Source organism: Heterodontus francisci, chromosome 2 (genome assembly GCF_036365525.1).
Source record: "Heterodontus francisci isolate sHetFra1 chromosome 2, sHetFra1.hap1, whole genome shotgun sequence".
NCBI lineage: Eukaryota > Metazoa > Chordata > Chondrichthyes > Heterodontiformes > Heterodontidae > Heterodontus > Heterodontus francisci.
In genome coordinates, this window is record NC_090372.1 from 120,075,277 (window position 1) to 120,091,451 (window position 16,175).

Here is a 16,175-nt window from a genome sequence, read left to right on the forward strand (position 1 = left end):
GCAGGTTGATAGGTAAATTGGCCATTATAAATTGCCCCGAGTATAGGTAGGTGGTAGGGGAATGTAGTGACAGGTGAGGATCTGGTAGGAATATGGGATTAGTCTAGGATTAGAATAAATGGGTGGTTAATGGTCAGCACAGACTCGGTGGGCCGAAGGGCCTGTTTCAGTGCTGTATCTCTAAATCAAAACTATCCTGGACACACTTAAATTCTTCTCCATCTGATCCCTGAGCACTAAGGCAGTCCCTGTCAATATTAGGGAAGTTAAAATCACCTACTATTACAACCCTACAATTCCTACACCTATCTGTGATTTCCCTACATATATGCTCCTCCAATTCCCTCTGACTACTGGGGGGCCTATAGTATAATCCCAGCAAAGTGATCACCCCTTTCTTATTTCTAAGTTCTACCCATATGGCCTCGGTGGACGTTCCTCCCGGGATATCCTCTCTAAGTACTGCCGTGACGTGCTCCCTAATCAATAGTGCAACTCCCCCTCCTCTCTTACCTCCACTTCTGTCACGCCGGAAGCATCGGTACCCCGGAACATTCCGTCCTGCCCATCCCTCAACCACGTTGCCGTAATAGCTATAATATCACAATCCCATGTAGCGATCCATGCTCTGAGTTCATCTGCCTTACCTGTAAGGCTTCTTGCATTAAAGTAAATGCAGTTTAGCCTACCAGACCTTCCACGCTCCCCGTCATACCCCTGTCCGGCCTGCCTACTGGACTTGCTTGCTTTAACCTCTAAATTTGTCTCAACTGTCTCATCGGAGAGGCTACTACTTTGGGTCCCACCCCTCTGCCAAACTAGTTTAAACCCTCCTGCGTTGTACTAGCAAACCTCCCCGCAAGAATATTGGTCCCCTTCCAGTTCAGATGCAACCCGTACCTCTTGTATAGGTCACCTCTGCGCCAGAAGAGATCCCAATGATCCAAGTAGCTTAAGCCCTCCTGCCTACACCAGCTCTCCAGCCACGCATTCATTTGCCTTATCCTCCTATTCCTACCCTCACTAGCACATGGCACAGGGAGTAATCCTGAGATTACAACCCTGGAGGTCCTGCTTTTTAACCTTCTGCCTAACTCCCTATATTCACTTTGCAGGACCTCATCTCTCTTCCTGCCTATTTCATTAGTACCAATATGGGCCGCGACCTCTGGCTGCTCACCCTCCCCGTTCAGAATGTCCTGCAGCCGCTCCGAGATATCCTTGATCCTAGCACCAGGGAGAGAACATACCATCCTGGAGTCTCGTTTGCGGCCACAGAAACGCCTATGAGCACCCCTTATGATAGAATCCCCTACCACTGTAGCTCTTCCACCCCTTTTCCTCCCCTGCTGTGCAGCAGAGCCCTCCCTGGTGCCACGGACCTGGCTGTTGCTGCTTTCCCCTGGGAGGTCACCCCCCCCCGACAACAGTATCCAAAGCTGTATATCTGTTTGAGAGGGGGATGGCCACAGGAGACTCCTGCACTACCTGCCTGTGCCTACTACGCTGCCTGGTGGTCACCCATCCCTTTTCTGCCTGTGCAGCCATTACCTGCGGTGTGACCACCTCACTAAACGTGCTATCCACAGCGTCCTCAGCATCACGGATGCTCCACAGTGAATCCACCCGCAGCTCCAGCTCTGTAATGCGCGTAGCCAGTAGCTGCAGATGGTACACTTCCTGCACACATGGTCATCAGGGAAACTCTCAAAACATGGGTAATTTTACGAATTGTAAGGTTTTATTTACTAATACTAGTTAATCTTAATAGATTGGGAAACAGCAAGAGAGTTAATTAAGTAATTAATAAAGTAAGTAAATTAATTAATAGCATAAGTAACGATGACAGGACAGGTGTTATGTTGCAGCTGTGGTATGTGGGAGCTTTTAGATGCCAAGGTGATCCAGGACAAACACGTCTGCAGAAAGCATAAGCAGCGAGAGGAATTCCAGGTCAGGATTATTGATCTGGAAGCCAAAATGCAAACACTGCGCAACATAAGGGAAGGGGAGAAATACCTGGACACTTTGTTCCGGAAGATGGTCATACCTTGTGGAACAGGGTCTTCTGTTTTGGTCAGCAGTGAGGGACAGGAGGATGTGACCATGAGTGAGGCAGGTAAAGGGACTGAGCAGATAGTAGTGTAGGCACCTCATTCTTGCAATTGTCAAACAGGTTTGAGGTGCTCTCAACCCGTGTGGACGAAAGTGAGTTCTGCAGACTGGCCACGGCACTGTGGAACAAGAAGCCATTCAAGTGGGGGGAGCAAAAAGGAATGTAGTGGTAGTAGGGGATAGTATAGTGAGGGGGACTGACACTGATCTGTGCAGCCGAGAGCATGAGTCCAGAAGGCTGTGTTGCTGACCCGGTGCCAAGGTTCAGGACATCTGCTCAGGACTGGATGGGAACTTGGAGTGGGAGGGGGGTGGATCCAGTTGTTATAGTCCATGTAGATACCAACAACATAGTTGGGACTAGGAAAGATAGTCTGCTTCGACAGTATGAGGAGCTAGGTACCAAATTGAAGAGCAGAACCTCGAGAGTAATCTCTGGATTATTACCTGAGCCACATACCAATTGGCAGAGGGCATATAAGATTAGTGAAATGAATATGTGGCTCAAAGACAGTTCGTGGGGCACTGGCCCCAGTACTGGGGAAAGTGAGGACTGTATCATTGGGACAGTCTGCAGCTGAACCGTGCTGGGACCAGTGTTCTAGCAAACTGTATAACTAGGAAATGAGAGAGGGCTTTAAACTAAATAAGGTGGGGGGGGCGGGGGGGGGGGGGCGGGGGTGAGGGATCAAGCCTGGGTAGATGTAGCAAACCAAGGGGTAGAGTCAAGGCAGGAGAGCAGAATAGTAATATGGAAAATGAAGGTCAAAGAGTAGCAGGAAGGGACAGACAGAAAAAACCTAAGAACACACCAACAGTCAAGACTAGAGGTTACAAAGATAACAAAAAGACAAAACTAAAGACTCCATATCTGAATGCACGGAGCATTCATGACAAAGCAGACAAACTGATAGCGCACATTGAAGTAAATAAATATGATCTGATAGCCATTATGGAGTGATGGCTGCAGGATGACAAGGTTTGGGTCCTGAATATTGAGGGGTATGTGACATTCAAGAGTAGGAAGCTAGATCAAGGTGGAGGGATAGCACTGTTGATCAGGAATGGCATTGGTGCAACAGTTAAAGATGACCCTGGTTCAAAAGATCAGGATATAGAATCAGTTTGGGTGGACATGAGGAATAGTAGGGGAAAGAAGTCACTAGTGGGAGTGATATACAGGCCCCCTAACAGTAATCATAATGTTGGACAAAGTATACAAGAAGAAATATTGGGTGCTTGTGATAAAGGGACGGCAATAATCATGGGTGATTTTAATCAACATATAAACTGGAAAAATCAGATTAGTAACAGTAGCCTGGATGAGGAGCTCATAGAATGCTTTTGAGATGGCTTCTTAGAGCAGCACGTTCTGGAACCAACCAGACAGCAGGTTACATTAGACTTGGTATTGTGTAATGTGACAGGATTAATTAACAATCTCAGAGTAAAGGCACCTCTCGGTAACAGCGACCACAATATGATTGAATTTTACATCCAGTTTGAAAGAGAGAAGACTGGGTCTAAGACTAGTATTTTAAACTTAAATAAGGGCAACTATGTGGGCATGAAAGCTGAGCTAGCTGAAGTGAACTGGTTTACTAGGCTAGGAGATAGATCAATAGAGAAGCAGTGGCATACATTCATGGGGATATTTCAGAACATTCAGGATAAGTATATTCCTACTATAAAGAAAAATTCTAAGGGTAGGACCCACCATCCGTGGTAAACTGAAGAAGTTAAGGAAAGCATCAAACTTGAGGAAAAAAGCATATAATTGCGCAAAGTTGAGGGGCAGGTCAGATGATTGGTCAGAATATAAAAAAAGGCAGAGAATGACAAACGTTAATCAGGAGAAAGAATTTAAAATATGAGAGGAAGCTAGCTAGAAATGTAAAAACCAATAGCAGGAGTTTCTACAGGTATTTAAAAATGAAAAGAATAAGTAAAGTGAGTGAGAATGGGAAGTTAATAGTATATAATAAGGAAATGGCAGGTGAAATGAACAAATATTTTGCTTCTGTCTTCACTATAGAGGATACAAAAGATTCCAGTAAAAGTAGTAAATCAGGAGGTGGAAGGAAGAGAGGAATTGGCGAAATTACAATCACCAGGGAAGAAGTACTGAGCAAACTGATGGAGCTGTGGGCTGACAAGTCCCCAGGTCCGGAAGGACTTCTTCCTAGGGTCTTAAAAGAGGTGGCTAATAAAGCAGGTGATGCGTTGGTGTTAATTTTTCAAAATTTGCTAAGATTCTGGAAAGGCTCCATCAGACTGGAAAGTAGCAAATATAAACCCTCTATTCAAAAATGCGATGTGGGGAGGCAGAAAACAGGTAACTATAGGCCAGTTAGCTTGACATCTGTCATGAGGAAGGTGCTAAAATCTATCAAGGAGGTTTTAGCTAGGCACTTCAAAAATTCAAGATAATCGGGAATAGTCAGCATGGTTTTGTGAAAGGGAAATCATGTTTAACCAATTTATTGGAGTTCATTAAAGGAGTAACGTGCTGCGGATAAAGGGGAGCCCGTTGACGTATTATATTTGGATTTCCAGAAGGCTTTTGACAAGGTGCCACATAAAAGGTAATTGCGCAAAATAGGAGCTCATGGTGTGGAGGGTAACATATTTGCATGGATAGAAGATTGGCTGTTGGCAGGATGTGACAAGTGGAGTCCCGCAGGGGTCTGCGCTGGGGCCTCAACTTTTTACAATTTATAATTTATATCAATGACTGAGATGAGGGGAACGATGGCAATGGTAGCTAAATTTGCAGATGGCAAAGATAGGTAGGAAAGTTGGTTGTGAAGAGGACATAAGAAGGTTGCAGACCGATATAGATAGTTTGAGTGAGTGGCAAAAATCTGGCAGATGGAGTATAATGTGGGAAAATGTGAAGTTGTTCACTTTGGCAGGAAGAATAAAAAGACAGAGTATTACTTAAACGGAGAATGACTGCAGAATTCCAAGCTGCAGAGGGATCCAGCTGTTCTCGTGCATGAGTCACAAAAAGTTAGTATGCAGGTACAACAAGTAATGAAGGAGGCTAATGGAATATTATCCTTTATTACAAGATGAATAGAAAATAAAATTAAGGATGTTATGCTTCAGTTATACAGGGCATTGGTGAATCTTGAATACTGTACACAATTTTTGGTCTCCTTATTTAAGGATGTAAATACATAGGAGACTGTTCAGAGGAGGTTTACTAGATTTACTGATAACTGGAATGAGTGGGTTGTCTTATGAGGAAAGGTTGGACAGACTGGGCTTGTTTTCACTGGAGCTTAGAAGAGTGAGGGGAGACTTGATTAAAGTTTACAAGATACTGAACAGTCTTGACAAGGTGGATGTGGAAAAGATGTTTCCTCTTGTGGGTGAGTCTAGAACTAGGTGGCAGTGTTTTAAAATTAGGGGTCGCCCTTTTAGGACAGAGATGAGGAGAATTTTTTTCTCTCAAATGGTTGTGCAACTTTGGAACTCTCTGCCTCAGAAGGTGGCGGAGGCGGGGTCATTGAATATTTTTAAGGCGGAGGTCGATAGATTCTCGTTCGGCAAGGGAATCAAAGGTTATCGAGGATAGATAGAAGTGTGGAATTCGGGACACAAACAGATCAGCCATGATCTTATTGAATGGCGGAGCAGGCTAGAGGGGCCAAATGGCCGACTTCTGCTCCTAATTCGTATGGCATGAAGCCTTTCATGCCACATTTAGTAGTAGTTGATATTACCATTCATCTTATGCTGTGGATATGAACAGATCAGTGTCGTGAAATTTAGCTCTGCTGCACCCAGTTTTGCCTCCAAAATGGAGGCCACATGTTGCAGACAAAATTTTGATGAGGCCGTTGGCATGCACGCGCAGGAAGTGTCCGCTGGAAGTATGCAAAGTAAGCAGATCGTAACATCAATCAGTGCATAACACTGCCATTTCGGAGCTCAATACTCCAGCTAACATCGTCTCTTAACCTTGTGCACCTGAGCATGCTTTCAGCAATGGGAAGGACCTTCCTGTCAAAGAAGGAAAGTGAGGCAGACACTGAAAGATGAAGGGAGAGAATTCCACAGCTTCAGGCCTAGGCAGCTGAAGGTACAGCTACCAATGGTGGGGCAATTAAAATCGAGGATGCTCAAAAGACCAAAATTAGATAAGTGCAGATACCTCATAGTGTTGCGGGGCTGGCAGAGATTACAGAGATAGGGAGAAAAGAGGTCACGAGAGAGATGTGAAACCAAGGATGAGAATTTTAAAAATCAAAGCATCGCTTGACCGGGAGCCTATGTAAGTCAGCGAGCACAGGGATGATAGGAGCAAGTCTAGAGGTAACAAAGACAAAAAATGAGGGTTTCAGCAGATGAGCTGAGACATGTTGTTACAACCAAGGCGGGGGTAATGCACTATTAATTCAGTCCCACTACTCCACAGGTCATAGTGCATCAAATAAAGTTTCCTGCCGACTGAAGAACAGCCAAATTAAACACTTTATTTTTCCCCCAGAATAAACCAGGTTTCTTTAAACAACATTAACTATTTATTAGAAAAGAAATAACAGGTCTTTACTAACAAGATTATTCTATATATATGAAAAACCCCTTATTTCCTGAATGCTCATGCACACATACATACATATTTTTTAAAAACTGGTTAACCAGGGAAAAGGATTTTTGGTTTACAGCTGTTTCTTAAAAATAAAAAGGAAAAAAATAAAAAGTTTGAGTTTATCACATTCTGGTACGATGTTTTTGGTATGTTGAGGTGTCCCAGAGTCAGATGCCGCTCCAAGTCTCTCCAGGCGAGGTTGATGAACAATCTGCAATGGGTAGGTGTTCACAGCAATTTAACTGCAGCAGGCATCACATAGGTCTTCTGTCAAGCTTGAAGCAACAGGTCTGCCTGGGTTTTGAAGCAGCAGTCTAGCAGTAGCAGAATTCTTCAAACTTCAGGATAAAGCTCCCCTTCAACCAACAACCACATAAGTGCATCTTTTTTGCAGGAGAAGCAATAGCTAACAAACAGGAAGAGGAACTGTGACCATCTGTTCTCTTCTCTGTTATCAACTGTTGTGCTGTGTTCACCAACTTGGCATGAGAAATTCTATCTAACTTGGATTAGTAATAAATTGGCTTTTTGAAAGTTAATGTTACCATTGAATTTTTACCCCAGGTTGTATTCAATCCTAGATCTCTTTACCAGAATATTCCAACAAGGCTTTGAAACCGGCTGCTAAATGTTGCTCAAGTTCAATCCAAGAATATCATCCATTCCCTTTGCGAAGAGATGCATAGTTTCTCCACTTCAATGCAGCTGGGTGGAGGAATGAACTGCATCTCCCACACTCCACATTAGTAAATATTGGAATACAAGTGATGTGGTGCAGCACAGCATTCTGCAGCAAGTTTTATTCCTTATTTGCAATGTGACCTACCTTCTATGTACTGAAATCTTACATAGTGGAAAGCTGGTTTCAAAGGGATAATATATTGTTGCTCAAATCATTTGACTGGAATCATTTACATACATGCCTCAACCATGTTTTGAGTTGATTATAAATGATTGTTCACTGGTTAGTTTGTGGTCCCTTACCTTCACATATGCAGCTTGCTTTTCAAGGATTAAATCTGCTACTTTCTTTGATACCTGTAAAGGAAAGCAAACATCCAGCTAATTAGACTTTCTCACATTAGTACTGTCAACACTAGAAACAAGAATTACTCATTATTCAAAATAAAACATTTCCTATCGCACAACTTAAATACTTCTAATTTTACTAGAATGTAAACTTTGATGTTCTGAATGTGTTTCAGTCCATAAATATAAGCGAGGAAATTAATAGAGAAGCGAACCATGACTTGGAAAGTAACGAAACATGCAATCTAGTCAAAAAGCCATTTAATAGTTTTTATTAAGTTAACTAAATGGGAAGCTTTGAAATGTCATCCATTTTCTACTTAATCTGATTGGAGTCACTGCTTTTCATAGAGTGAACAGAGTGCACACACAGAAAACAGGCTTTGTCCATGCACTTAACAGAACTGTTTAACAGAAAATACAGATAAAGTCCAGACCACATCTCTTTTACAATCATCTCTCATACAGAGCATGGACTCCCAAATAAGTTGTGCAGGCCACTCCAGGATGTCTGCAAGCTACCTTGTAAACACCAGAGGAGCTCCAGGTACAAAATCTAAATCAGAACAGCAGATTTTGTGGGAGGACAAAGAGGCACTGAAACAAGCCTAAACTATCTAGAAAATGCAGTGTTTGCATTTCACATTTAAAAAGTATTTTGCATTGGAAGGATTCTTCCTAGACTTCTCCTTTAATTTAAAGAAAGCTCGAAAAAATATGCAGAATACCTTAACTAAGTATTTTTTCCTCAACACAACATCTCAGGTGGGCTGCAGTTCCACAGGCAGCAGCATTCCATACCTCAGCTAAGCAGCTATTCTGATAATGATACGGGCCTCAGTTATTGACAATCCAGATCAATGACTTAGATGAAGGGACCGAGTGTAACGTATCCAAGTTTGAAAATTATACAAAGTTAGGTGGGAAAGTAAGCTACCAGGAGGCCGCAAAGAGATATAGACAGATTGAGTGAATGGGCAGGAACATGGCAGATGGAATGTAAGGGAGAAGTGTGAAGTTATCAGCTTTGGTAGAAAAAATAGAAAAGCAGAATTTTTTTTAAATGGTGAAAGACTGGGAAATGTTGATATCGAGAGCGACATGGGTGTCCTTGTACACAAATCACAAAGTTACCATGCAGTTTTTAAAAAATTCGTTCATGGGATGTGGGCGTCGCTGGCTATGCCAGCATTTATTTATTTTTTATTTCCAAAATATACTTTATTCATAAAAATCTGTAAAAATTACATTGCCAAACAGTTTCCAAACAGCACCAAAAAATACAAACATTGCAAGGGAGATCAGTTTCCTTCAATACTGTCATGAGTTTCTTCCCAACCCTTCCGTTTCACAATTGTCATGTCAATTGCAGTTTTACATTTACAGCAATTGAGAATATTAACGATACAGTTCGGGGGGTTTCCCATGGATCCAGCCCCTCAGTCCAGCTTGGTGGGGGAACCTTACACTGTGGTCCTTCCCCATTGAGCCTTTGCTGCGGCTGCCCCAAGCTTTAGTGCGTCCCTCAGCACGTAGTCCTGGACCTTGGAATGTGCCAGTCTGCAACATTCGGTGGTGGACAACTCTTTGCGCTGGAAGACCAGCAAGTTTCGGGCAGACCAAAGGGCGTCTTTCACCGAATTGATAGTCCTCCAGCAGCAGTTGATGTTTGTCTCGGTGTGCGTCCCTGGGAACAGCCCGTAGAGCACAGACTCCTGTGTTACAGAGCTGCTTGGGATGAACCTTGACAAAAACCACTGCATCTCTTTCCACACCTGCTTTGCAAAGGCACATTCCAGGAGGAGGTGGGCGACCGTCTCTTCCCCACCACAGCCAACGCGGGGGCACTGTGCGGAGGGGGCGAGACTTCGGGTGTGCATGAAGGATCTGACGGAGAGGGCCCTTCTCACCACCAGCCAAGCTACGTCTTGGTGCTTGTTTGAAAGTTCTGGTGATGAGGCATTCCGCCAAATGACTTTGACGGTCTGCTCGGGGAACCATCCGACAGGATCCACCGTTTCCTTTTCCCGCAGGGCCTTGAGGACATTCCGTGCAGACCACTGCCTGATGGACCGGTGGTCAAAGGTGTTTTCCCGCAGAAACTGCTCCACGAAGGATAGGTGGTACGGCACCGCCCAACTGCATGGAGCGTTCCGCGGCAATGTGACCAGGCCCGTCCTTCGCAACACCGGGGACAGATAGAACCTCAGCACGTAGTGACACTTGGAGTTTGCGTACTGGGGATCTACACACAGCTTGATGCAGCCGCACACGAAGGTGGTCATCAGGATGAGGGCCACGTTGGGTACATTTTTCCTGCCCTTGTGCAGAGATTTGAACATCGTGTCCCTCCAGACCCGGTCCATTTTAGATCCCCAGACGAAGCGGAAAATGGCTCGGGTGACTGCCACGGCGCAGGAGTGGAGTATGGGCCAGACCTGCGCCACGTAGAGCAACAACGTGAGCGCCTCGCACCTGATGACCAGGTTCTTACCCACAATGGAGAGAGATCGCTGCCCCCACATGCCCAACTTTTGTCGTACCTTGGCTACTCGCTCCTCCCATGTTTTGGTGCACGCCCCGGCCCTTCCGAACCATATCCCCAGCACCTTCAGGTAATCTGACCTGACAGTGAAGGGGACAAAGGATCGGTCAGCCCAGTTGCCAAAGAACATGGCCTCGCTCTTGCCGTGGTTAACTTTGGCTCCCGAGGCCAGTTCGAACTGGTCGCAGATGCTCATCAGTCTGCGCACGGACAGCGGATCCGAGCAGAAAGCGGCGACGTCATCCATGTACAGGGAGGTTTTGACCTGAGTGCCTCCGCTGCCTGGGATTGTCACCCCTCCTATGCTCGCATCCTTCCTAATAGACTCAGCAAAGGGTTCAATACAGCAAACAAACAAGACCGGGGACAGAGGACAGCCCTGTCTGACTCCAGATTTGATCGGGAAACTTTCAGATTCCCACCCGTTGATTGAGACTGCGCTACTGATGTTTGTGTAGAGCAGTTGGATCCAATTGCAGATTCCCTCCCCAAACCCCATTTTGGAAAGCACGTCCATCATGTAGGTGTGCGATATCCTGTCAAAAGCCTTCTCCTGGTCCAGGCTGATGAGGCAGGTGTCCACCCTCCTGTCCCGTACGTAGGCGATCGTATCCCTGAGTAGCGCGAGACTATCAGAGATCTTCCTGCCGGGTACAGTACAGGTCTGATCGGGGTGAATCACCAACTCCAGAGCAGACTTCACTCGACTGGCTATGACTTTGGACAGAATCTTGTAATCAACATTAAGCAGTGAGATGGGCCGCCAATTTCTGATTTCTGCCCTCTCCCCCTTCTGCTTGTAAATGAGAGTGATGATGCCTTTTCTCATGGATTCTGACATGCTGCCAGCCAGGAGCATACTCTCGTATACATTCCAGCAGGTCCGGGCCGACCCAGTCCCACAGGGCCGAGTACAACTCGACCGGTAAGCCGTCGCTCCCGGGAGTTTTACTCGTCTCGAAAGACTCGACGGCCTTTGTCAGCTCGTCCAGAGTTAGCGGCTTGTCCAGTCTCTCCCTCCTCCTGTCATCTAAGACCTCTGTGATAGATGACAGGAAGGACTGGGAGGCTCTGCTGTCTGTGGGCTTCGCGTCATACAGCCCAGCATAAAAGGATTTGCTGATCCTTAGTATGTCGGACTGCGAAGACGTTACCGAGCCATCTTCTTCCTTCAGGCTGCTGATAACAAAGCTCTCTCTGTGTACCTTTTGGAAGAAGTAACGCGAGCACGTCTCATCCTGCTCGATGGAGCGGACTCTGGACCGGAAGATGATCTTGGAGGCCTCCTTGGCAAAGAGCGAGGCCTGCTGGCTCCTCACCTCTTGGAGGTCCTCCTTGACCTCGACCCCCATTGACTGCAACCAGAGTAGATTTTGCATAATTTTCTGGAGTCGGGACAGTTCCCTCTGTCTCTCTCTCGCCTTCTGAACACCTTTGTGGATGAAGAACCTCTTGATGTTCTCCTTAATCGCTAAGTGTTGCAACTTGTGCGGTGCGGCAGGCCATCTCTACAAGACCTGCCCCAAACGTTGCCTCAGCTATGCTCAGGCAGCAAGGTCCAAGGAAAGGCCGGGAGAAGGTTTGATGAAGGCGTCCGCTGTTCGAAAGGAGACCAGCAACCTTCTCCGCAGTGAGGAACTTCAACCTGAGAAGGAAGGGGAGGCGGCTGAAACCAACGACCCAGCACCTACCCAGCGCCCGGAAACCCCTGCTCCACAGACAGAATCAATGGAGGAGGAGGCAGCAGATGGACAAACAGGTCAGTGGCAAGTGGTCCAGAGGAAAACCACAAAGAAAAAACATCCCAAAGCCACCACCCAAACCAGTGGCAAGAGGAGGCTCTCTTCTGAATCAGACTGCAACAACTCCTCTTCACTGGACGGGGAAATGCTGGAACGACAGCCCCTTCAAAAGAGGCGGCAGAACTCCGAGATGGATGATAAAGCATCCCAGCCCCCGGGCACTGGAAGCTGTGATGGGCCCGGCGTGCCTCAACCCCAATGCGCCACACGTAACGACGTGGCCAACGCACCTCAGCTCCGGGACACCGGGAGCAAAGACACGTCTGGCGCACCTGAGCTCCGGGAGACCGGGAGCTGTGATGTTTTCGAGGAGGAACAGATGGAAGCAGCTGAGGACAACCCAATCCCCTCTGCCTACAAGACCCCCCCCGATGTCACCCGAGCGGAACAAACCCTGCATGAAAAATCAGGAGGGGTTTCTGAGCCCAACCAACGTGAAACTGCTTGCGCACACGATGGGTATGCAGGAACATCCCGAAGGACTGGGACTAGCGAGGACAAATGGTATGGGAAGCAACAACTAATTTTTAGTAAAAAATGGGTGCAAGAATTGCTTCCGTTAATGTGCGTCGCATTAAATCTACTACGCGATGTGTTTCAACCTTGGATTACCTTGCCAAGGTCAAAGCTGACCTACTGTTTCTGCAGGAGTGTGGAATACCACACCTCAGCACCTACAGGCAGTGGTCGCGATGGTGGTCCCACGGGCCATCGATCTGGTCGGGGGGTAATGACTGCCGTTCCTCCGGCCTGGGTATTCTGCTGCGGGGAGGTAACTTCACCATCTCCGAAGTTAAGGAGGTGGTGGGCGGTCGCCTCCTTGTAGCAGACGTGATGTACAACAACGCTCCGCTCCGGTTGATCAACGTGTACGCCCCGGTACAACGCAGCGAGCGGCTGACCGTCTTCCAGCAGCTCCCACTGCTGCTGGCGACGTCCAGGCCGGTCATCCTAGGCGGTGACTTCAACTGCATCATCGATGCGGCTGGACGATCCGGCAGTGACGACAGCAAACTGGACGCTACGTCCAGATTCCTAATAGAAACAGTTAAAGATGCCAAACTGCACGACGTCTTCAGCAAACCTGCAGACGGAGCGCAGCGCAGATACACATGGTCAAGATCGGACGGGTCTGCCCGTTCCAGGATTGACTTCCTGTTTGTGTCCCGTGCTGTCACGGTCGGATCCACCGACGTCAAGCCGGTGTTCTTCTCCGACCACTGCCTCTTACTGGCCGACTGTCACTTACAGGACGACCAGCGGGTTGGCAGAGGGACGTGGAAGCTCAATGCGACACTGCTGACCCCAGAGAACGTTGAGGAACTCAAAAGGGATTACAAAGGTTGGAGGACCGTGAAACCCCTCTTTGAGTCTCCAGTTCACTGGTGGGAAGAGATTAAGGAGAACATCAAGAGGTTCTTCATCCACAAAGGTGTTCAGAAGGCGAGAGAGAGACAGAGGGAACTGTCCCGACTCCAGAAAATTATGCTATGCCAGCATTTATTGCCCATCTCTAACTGCCCTCGAGAAGGTGGTGGCTCACCACCTTCTTGAACTGCTGCAGTCCACGTAGGGTAGATACATCCCACAGTGCTACTAGGAAGGGAGTTCCAGGATTTTGACCCAGCGACAGTGAAGGAACGGCGATATAGTTCCAAGTCAAGATGGTGCACGGCTTGGAGCGGAACTTGCAGGTGGTGGTGTTCCCATGCTGCCCTTGTCCTTCTAGGTGGTAGAGGTTGTGGGTTTGGAAGGTACTGTCTAAGGAACCTTGGTGCAGCAACCAATGAGGAAAGCAAATGGTATCTTAGCCTTTATTACAAAGGGATTAGAGTTTTACAGTAAAGAAGTTATACTAGAATTGTACAGCACCTTGGTGCGACCACACCTGAAGTACTATACGGTTTTGATCTTCTTACCTAAGGAAGGATTTACATGCCTTAGAGCGAGTGCAACAAAGGTTCACTAGGCTGATTCCTGGGATGAGGGGATTGCTCTGAGGGGAAGTTGGGTATACTAGACCTATATTCCCTACAGTTTTAAGAATGAGAGGTGATCTGATTGAAAAATATAAAATTCTTAAGTGGCCTAACAGTAGATGCTGAGAGGCTATTTCCCCTGGCTGGGGAGTGTAGAACTCAGTCAGAATAAGTGGTCATCCATTTAAGACTGAGATACAAAGAAATTTCTTGACTCAAAGGGTTGTGAATCTTTGAATTCTCTACCCAGAGAGCTGTGGATGCTCAGTTGTTGAGTATATTCAAGCCAGAGATCAATTGATTTTTGGGTACGAGGATAATTCAGAGATATGGGGACATTGCGAGGAGGTGGAGTTGAGGTAGATAAGCATGACCTTTTCAAACTGCAAAGCAGGCACGAATGACTGAATGGCCTCCGCCTGCTCCTTTTTCGAATGTTCTTTTTATAAACTTTTTTTTCAAATTTCCTCAGTGATATAAGCTCATTATATCATAAATGATTTAATCACCATTCTTCTATCGCCCCTGGCTCAAAATCCTGGAATTCCCAACCTAACAGCACTGTGGAAGTACCTTCACGTGGCCTGCAGCAGTTCAAGGCAGCAGCTCAACATCACCTTCTCAATGTCAATGAGGAATGGGCAATAAATGGTGGCCTTGCAACAGCGCCACATCCCATTAAAGAAATGTAAAAAATTGTTTAGTGCCATTTTCTGATTATAACTACCACAAACAATAAAAACATAACACGACCAAGTTTGGATATTGCACAAGATATCGTAGCATAGTATCACAGAATGGTTACAGCACAGGAGGCTGCCATTTGGCCTGTCAAGACCGTACCAGCTCTCTGCACAAGCAATTTAGCTCATCCCACTCCCCCCACTTCCCCTGTAGCCCTGCAATTTCTTCCCCTACAGGTGCTTATCCAATTCCCTATTGAAAGCCATAAACAAATCTGCCTCTGCCAAACTCTCAGGCAGTGCATTCCAGATTGTAACCACTCGCTGCGTAAAAAAGCTCTTCCTCATGTCGCTTTTCGTTCTTTTGCCAATCACTTAAAATCTGTGTCCACTGGTTCTTGACCCTTCTGCCAATGGCAACAGTTTCTTTTATTTGCTCTGTTTAGACCCCTCATGATTTTTAATACCCCTGTCAAGGATTGATAAGTCTCCTGGCCCTGATGGAATGCATCCCAGGGTACTAAAAGAGATGGCGGGAGAAATAGCAGGTGCACTGGCGGTAATTTTCCAAAATTCGCTGGACTCTGGGGTAGTCCCAGCTGATTGGAAAACAGCAGATGTGACGCCACTGTTTAAAAAGGGAGGTAGACAAAAGATGGGGAATTATAGACCGGTTAGCTTAACCTCTGTAGTGGGGAAGATGCTTGAGTCTATTATCAAGGAAGAAATAGCAGGGCATCTCGATAGAAATTGTCCCGTTGGGTAGACGCAGCATGGGTTCATGAAGGGCAGGTCATGCTTGGGAAATCTTTTGGAATTCTATGATGACATTACGAGCAAGGTGGACAATGGGGACCCAGTGGATGTGGTGTACCTAGATTTCCAAAAGGCCTTCGACAAGGTGCTGCTGCATAAGATAAGGATGCATGGCGTTAGGGGTAAAGTATTAGCATGGATAGAGGATTGGTTGACTAACAGGAAGCAGAGAGTGGGGATAAATGAGTGCTATTCTGGTTGGCAATCAGTCACTAGTGGTGTGCCTCAGGGATCGGTGTTGGGACCGCAATTATTTACAATTTATATAGATGATTTGGAGTTGGGGACCACATGTAGGGTGTCAAAATTTGCAGATGACACTAAGATGAGTGGCAGAGCAAAGTGTGCAGATGACTGTGAAACTTTGCAGAGGAACATAGATACATTGAGTGAGTGGGCAATGGTCTGGCAGATGTAATACAATGTTAGTAAATGTGAAGTCATTCATTTCGGTAGGATTAACAGCAAAAAGGATTATTACTTGAATGGTAAAAAGTTGCAGCATGCTGCTATGCAGAGGGACCTGGGTGTCCTTGCGCATGAATCGCAGAAGGTTGGTCTGCAGGTACAGCAAGTAATTAGGAAGGCAAATGGAATTTTGTCCTT

General features: G+C 46.3%; 1 protein-coding gene across 2 annotated transcripts in view; it reads right to left on the reverse strand.

Annotated features, from left to right (window-relative positions):
* vps50 (VPS50 EARP/GARPII complex subunit) overlaps positions 1–16,175 on the reverse strand; it is a 321,852-nt gene that overhangs the window by 246,034 nt on the left and 59,643 nt on the right. For both annotated transcript variants that reach the window (XM_068009984.1, XM_068009978.1), the window contains exon 5: positions 7,700–7,753. In XM_068009984.1, the coding sequence (XP_067866085.1) occupies positions 7,700–7,753 (54 nt within the window). The remainder of the gene's footprint in view (positions 1–7,699; positions 7,754–16,175) is intronic.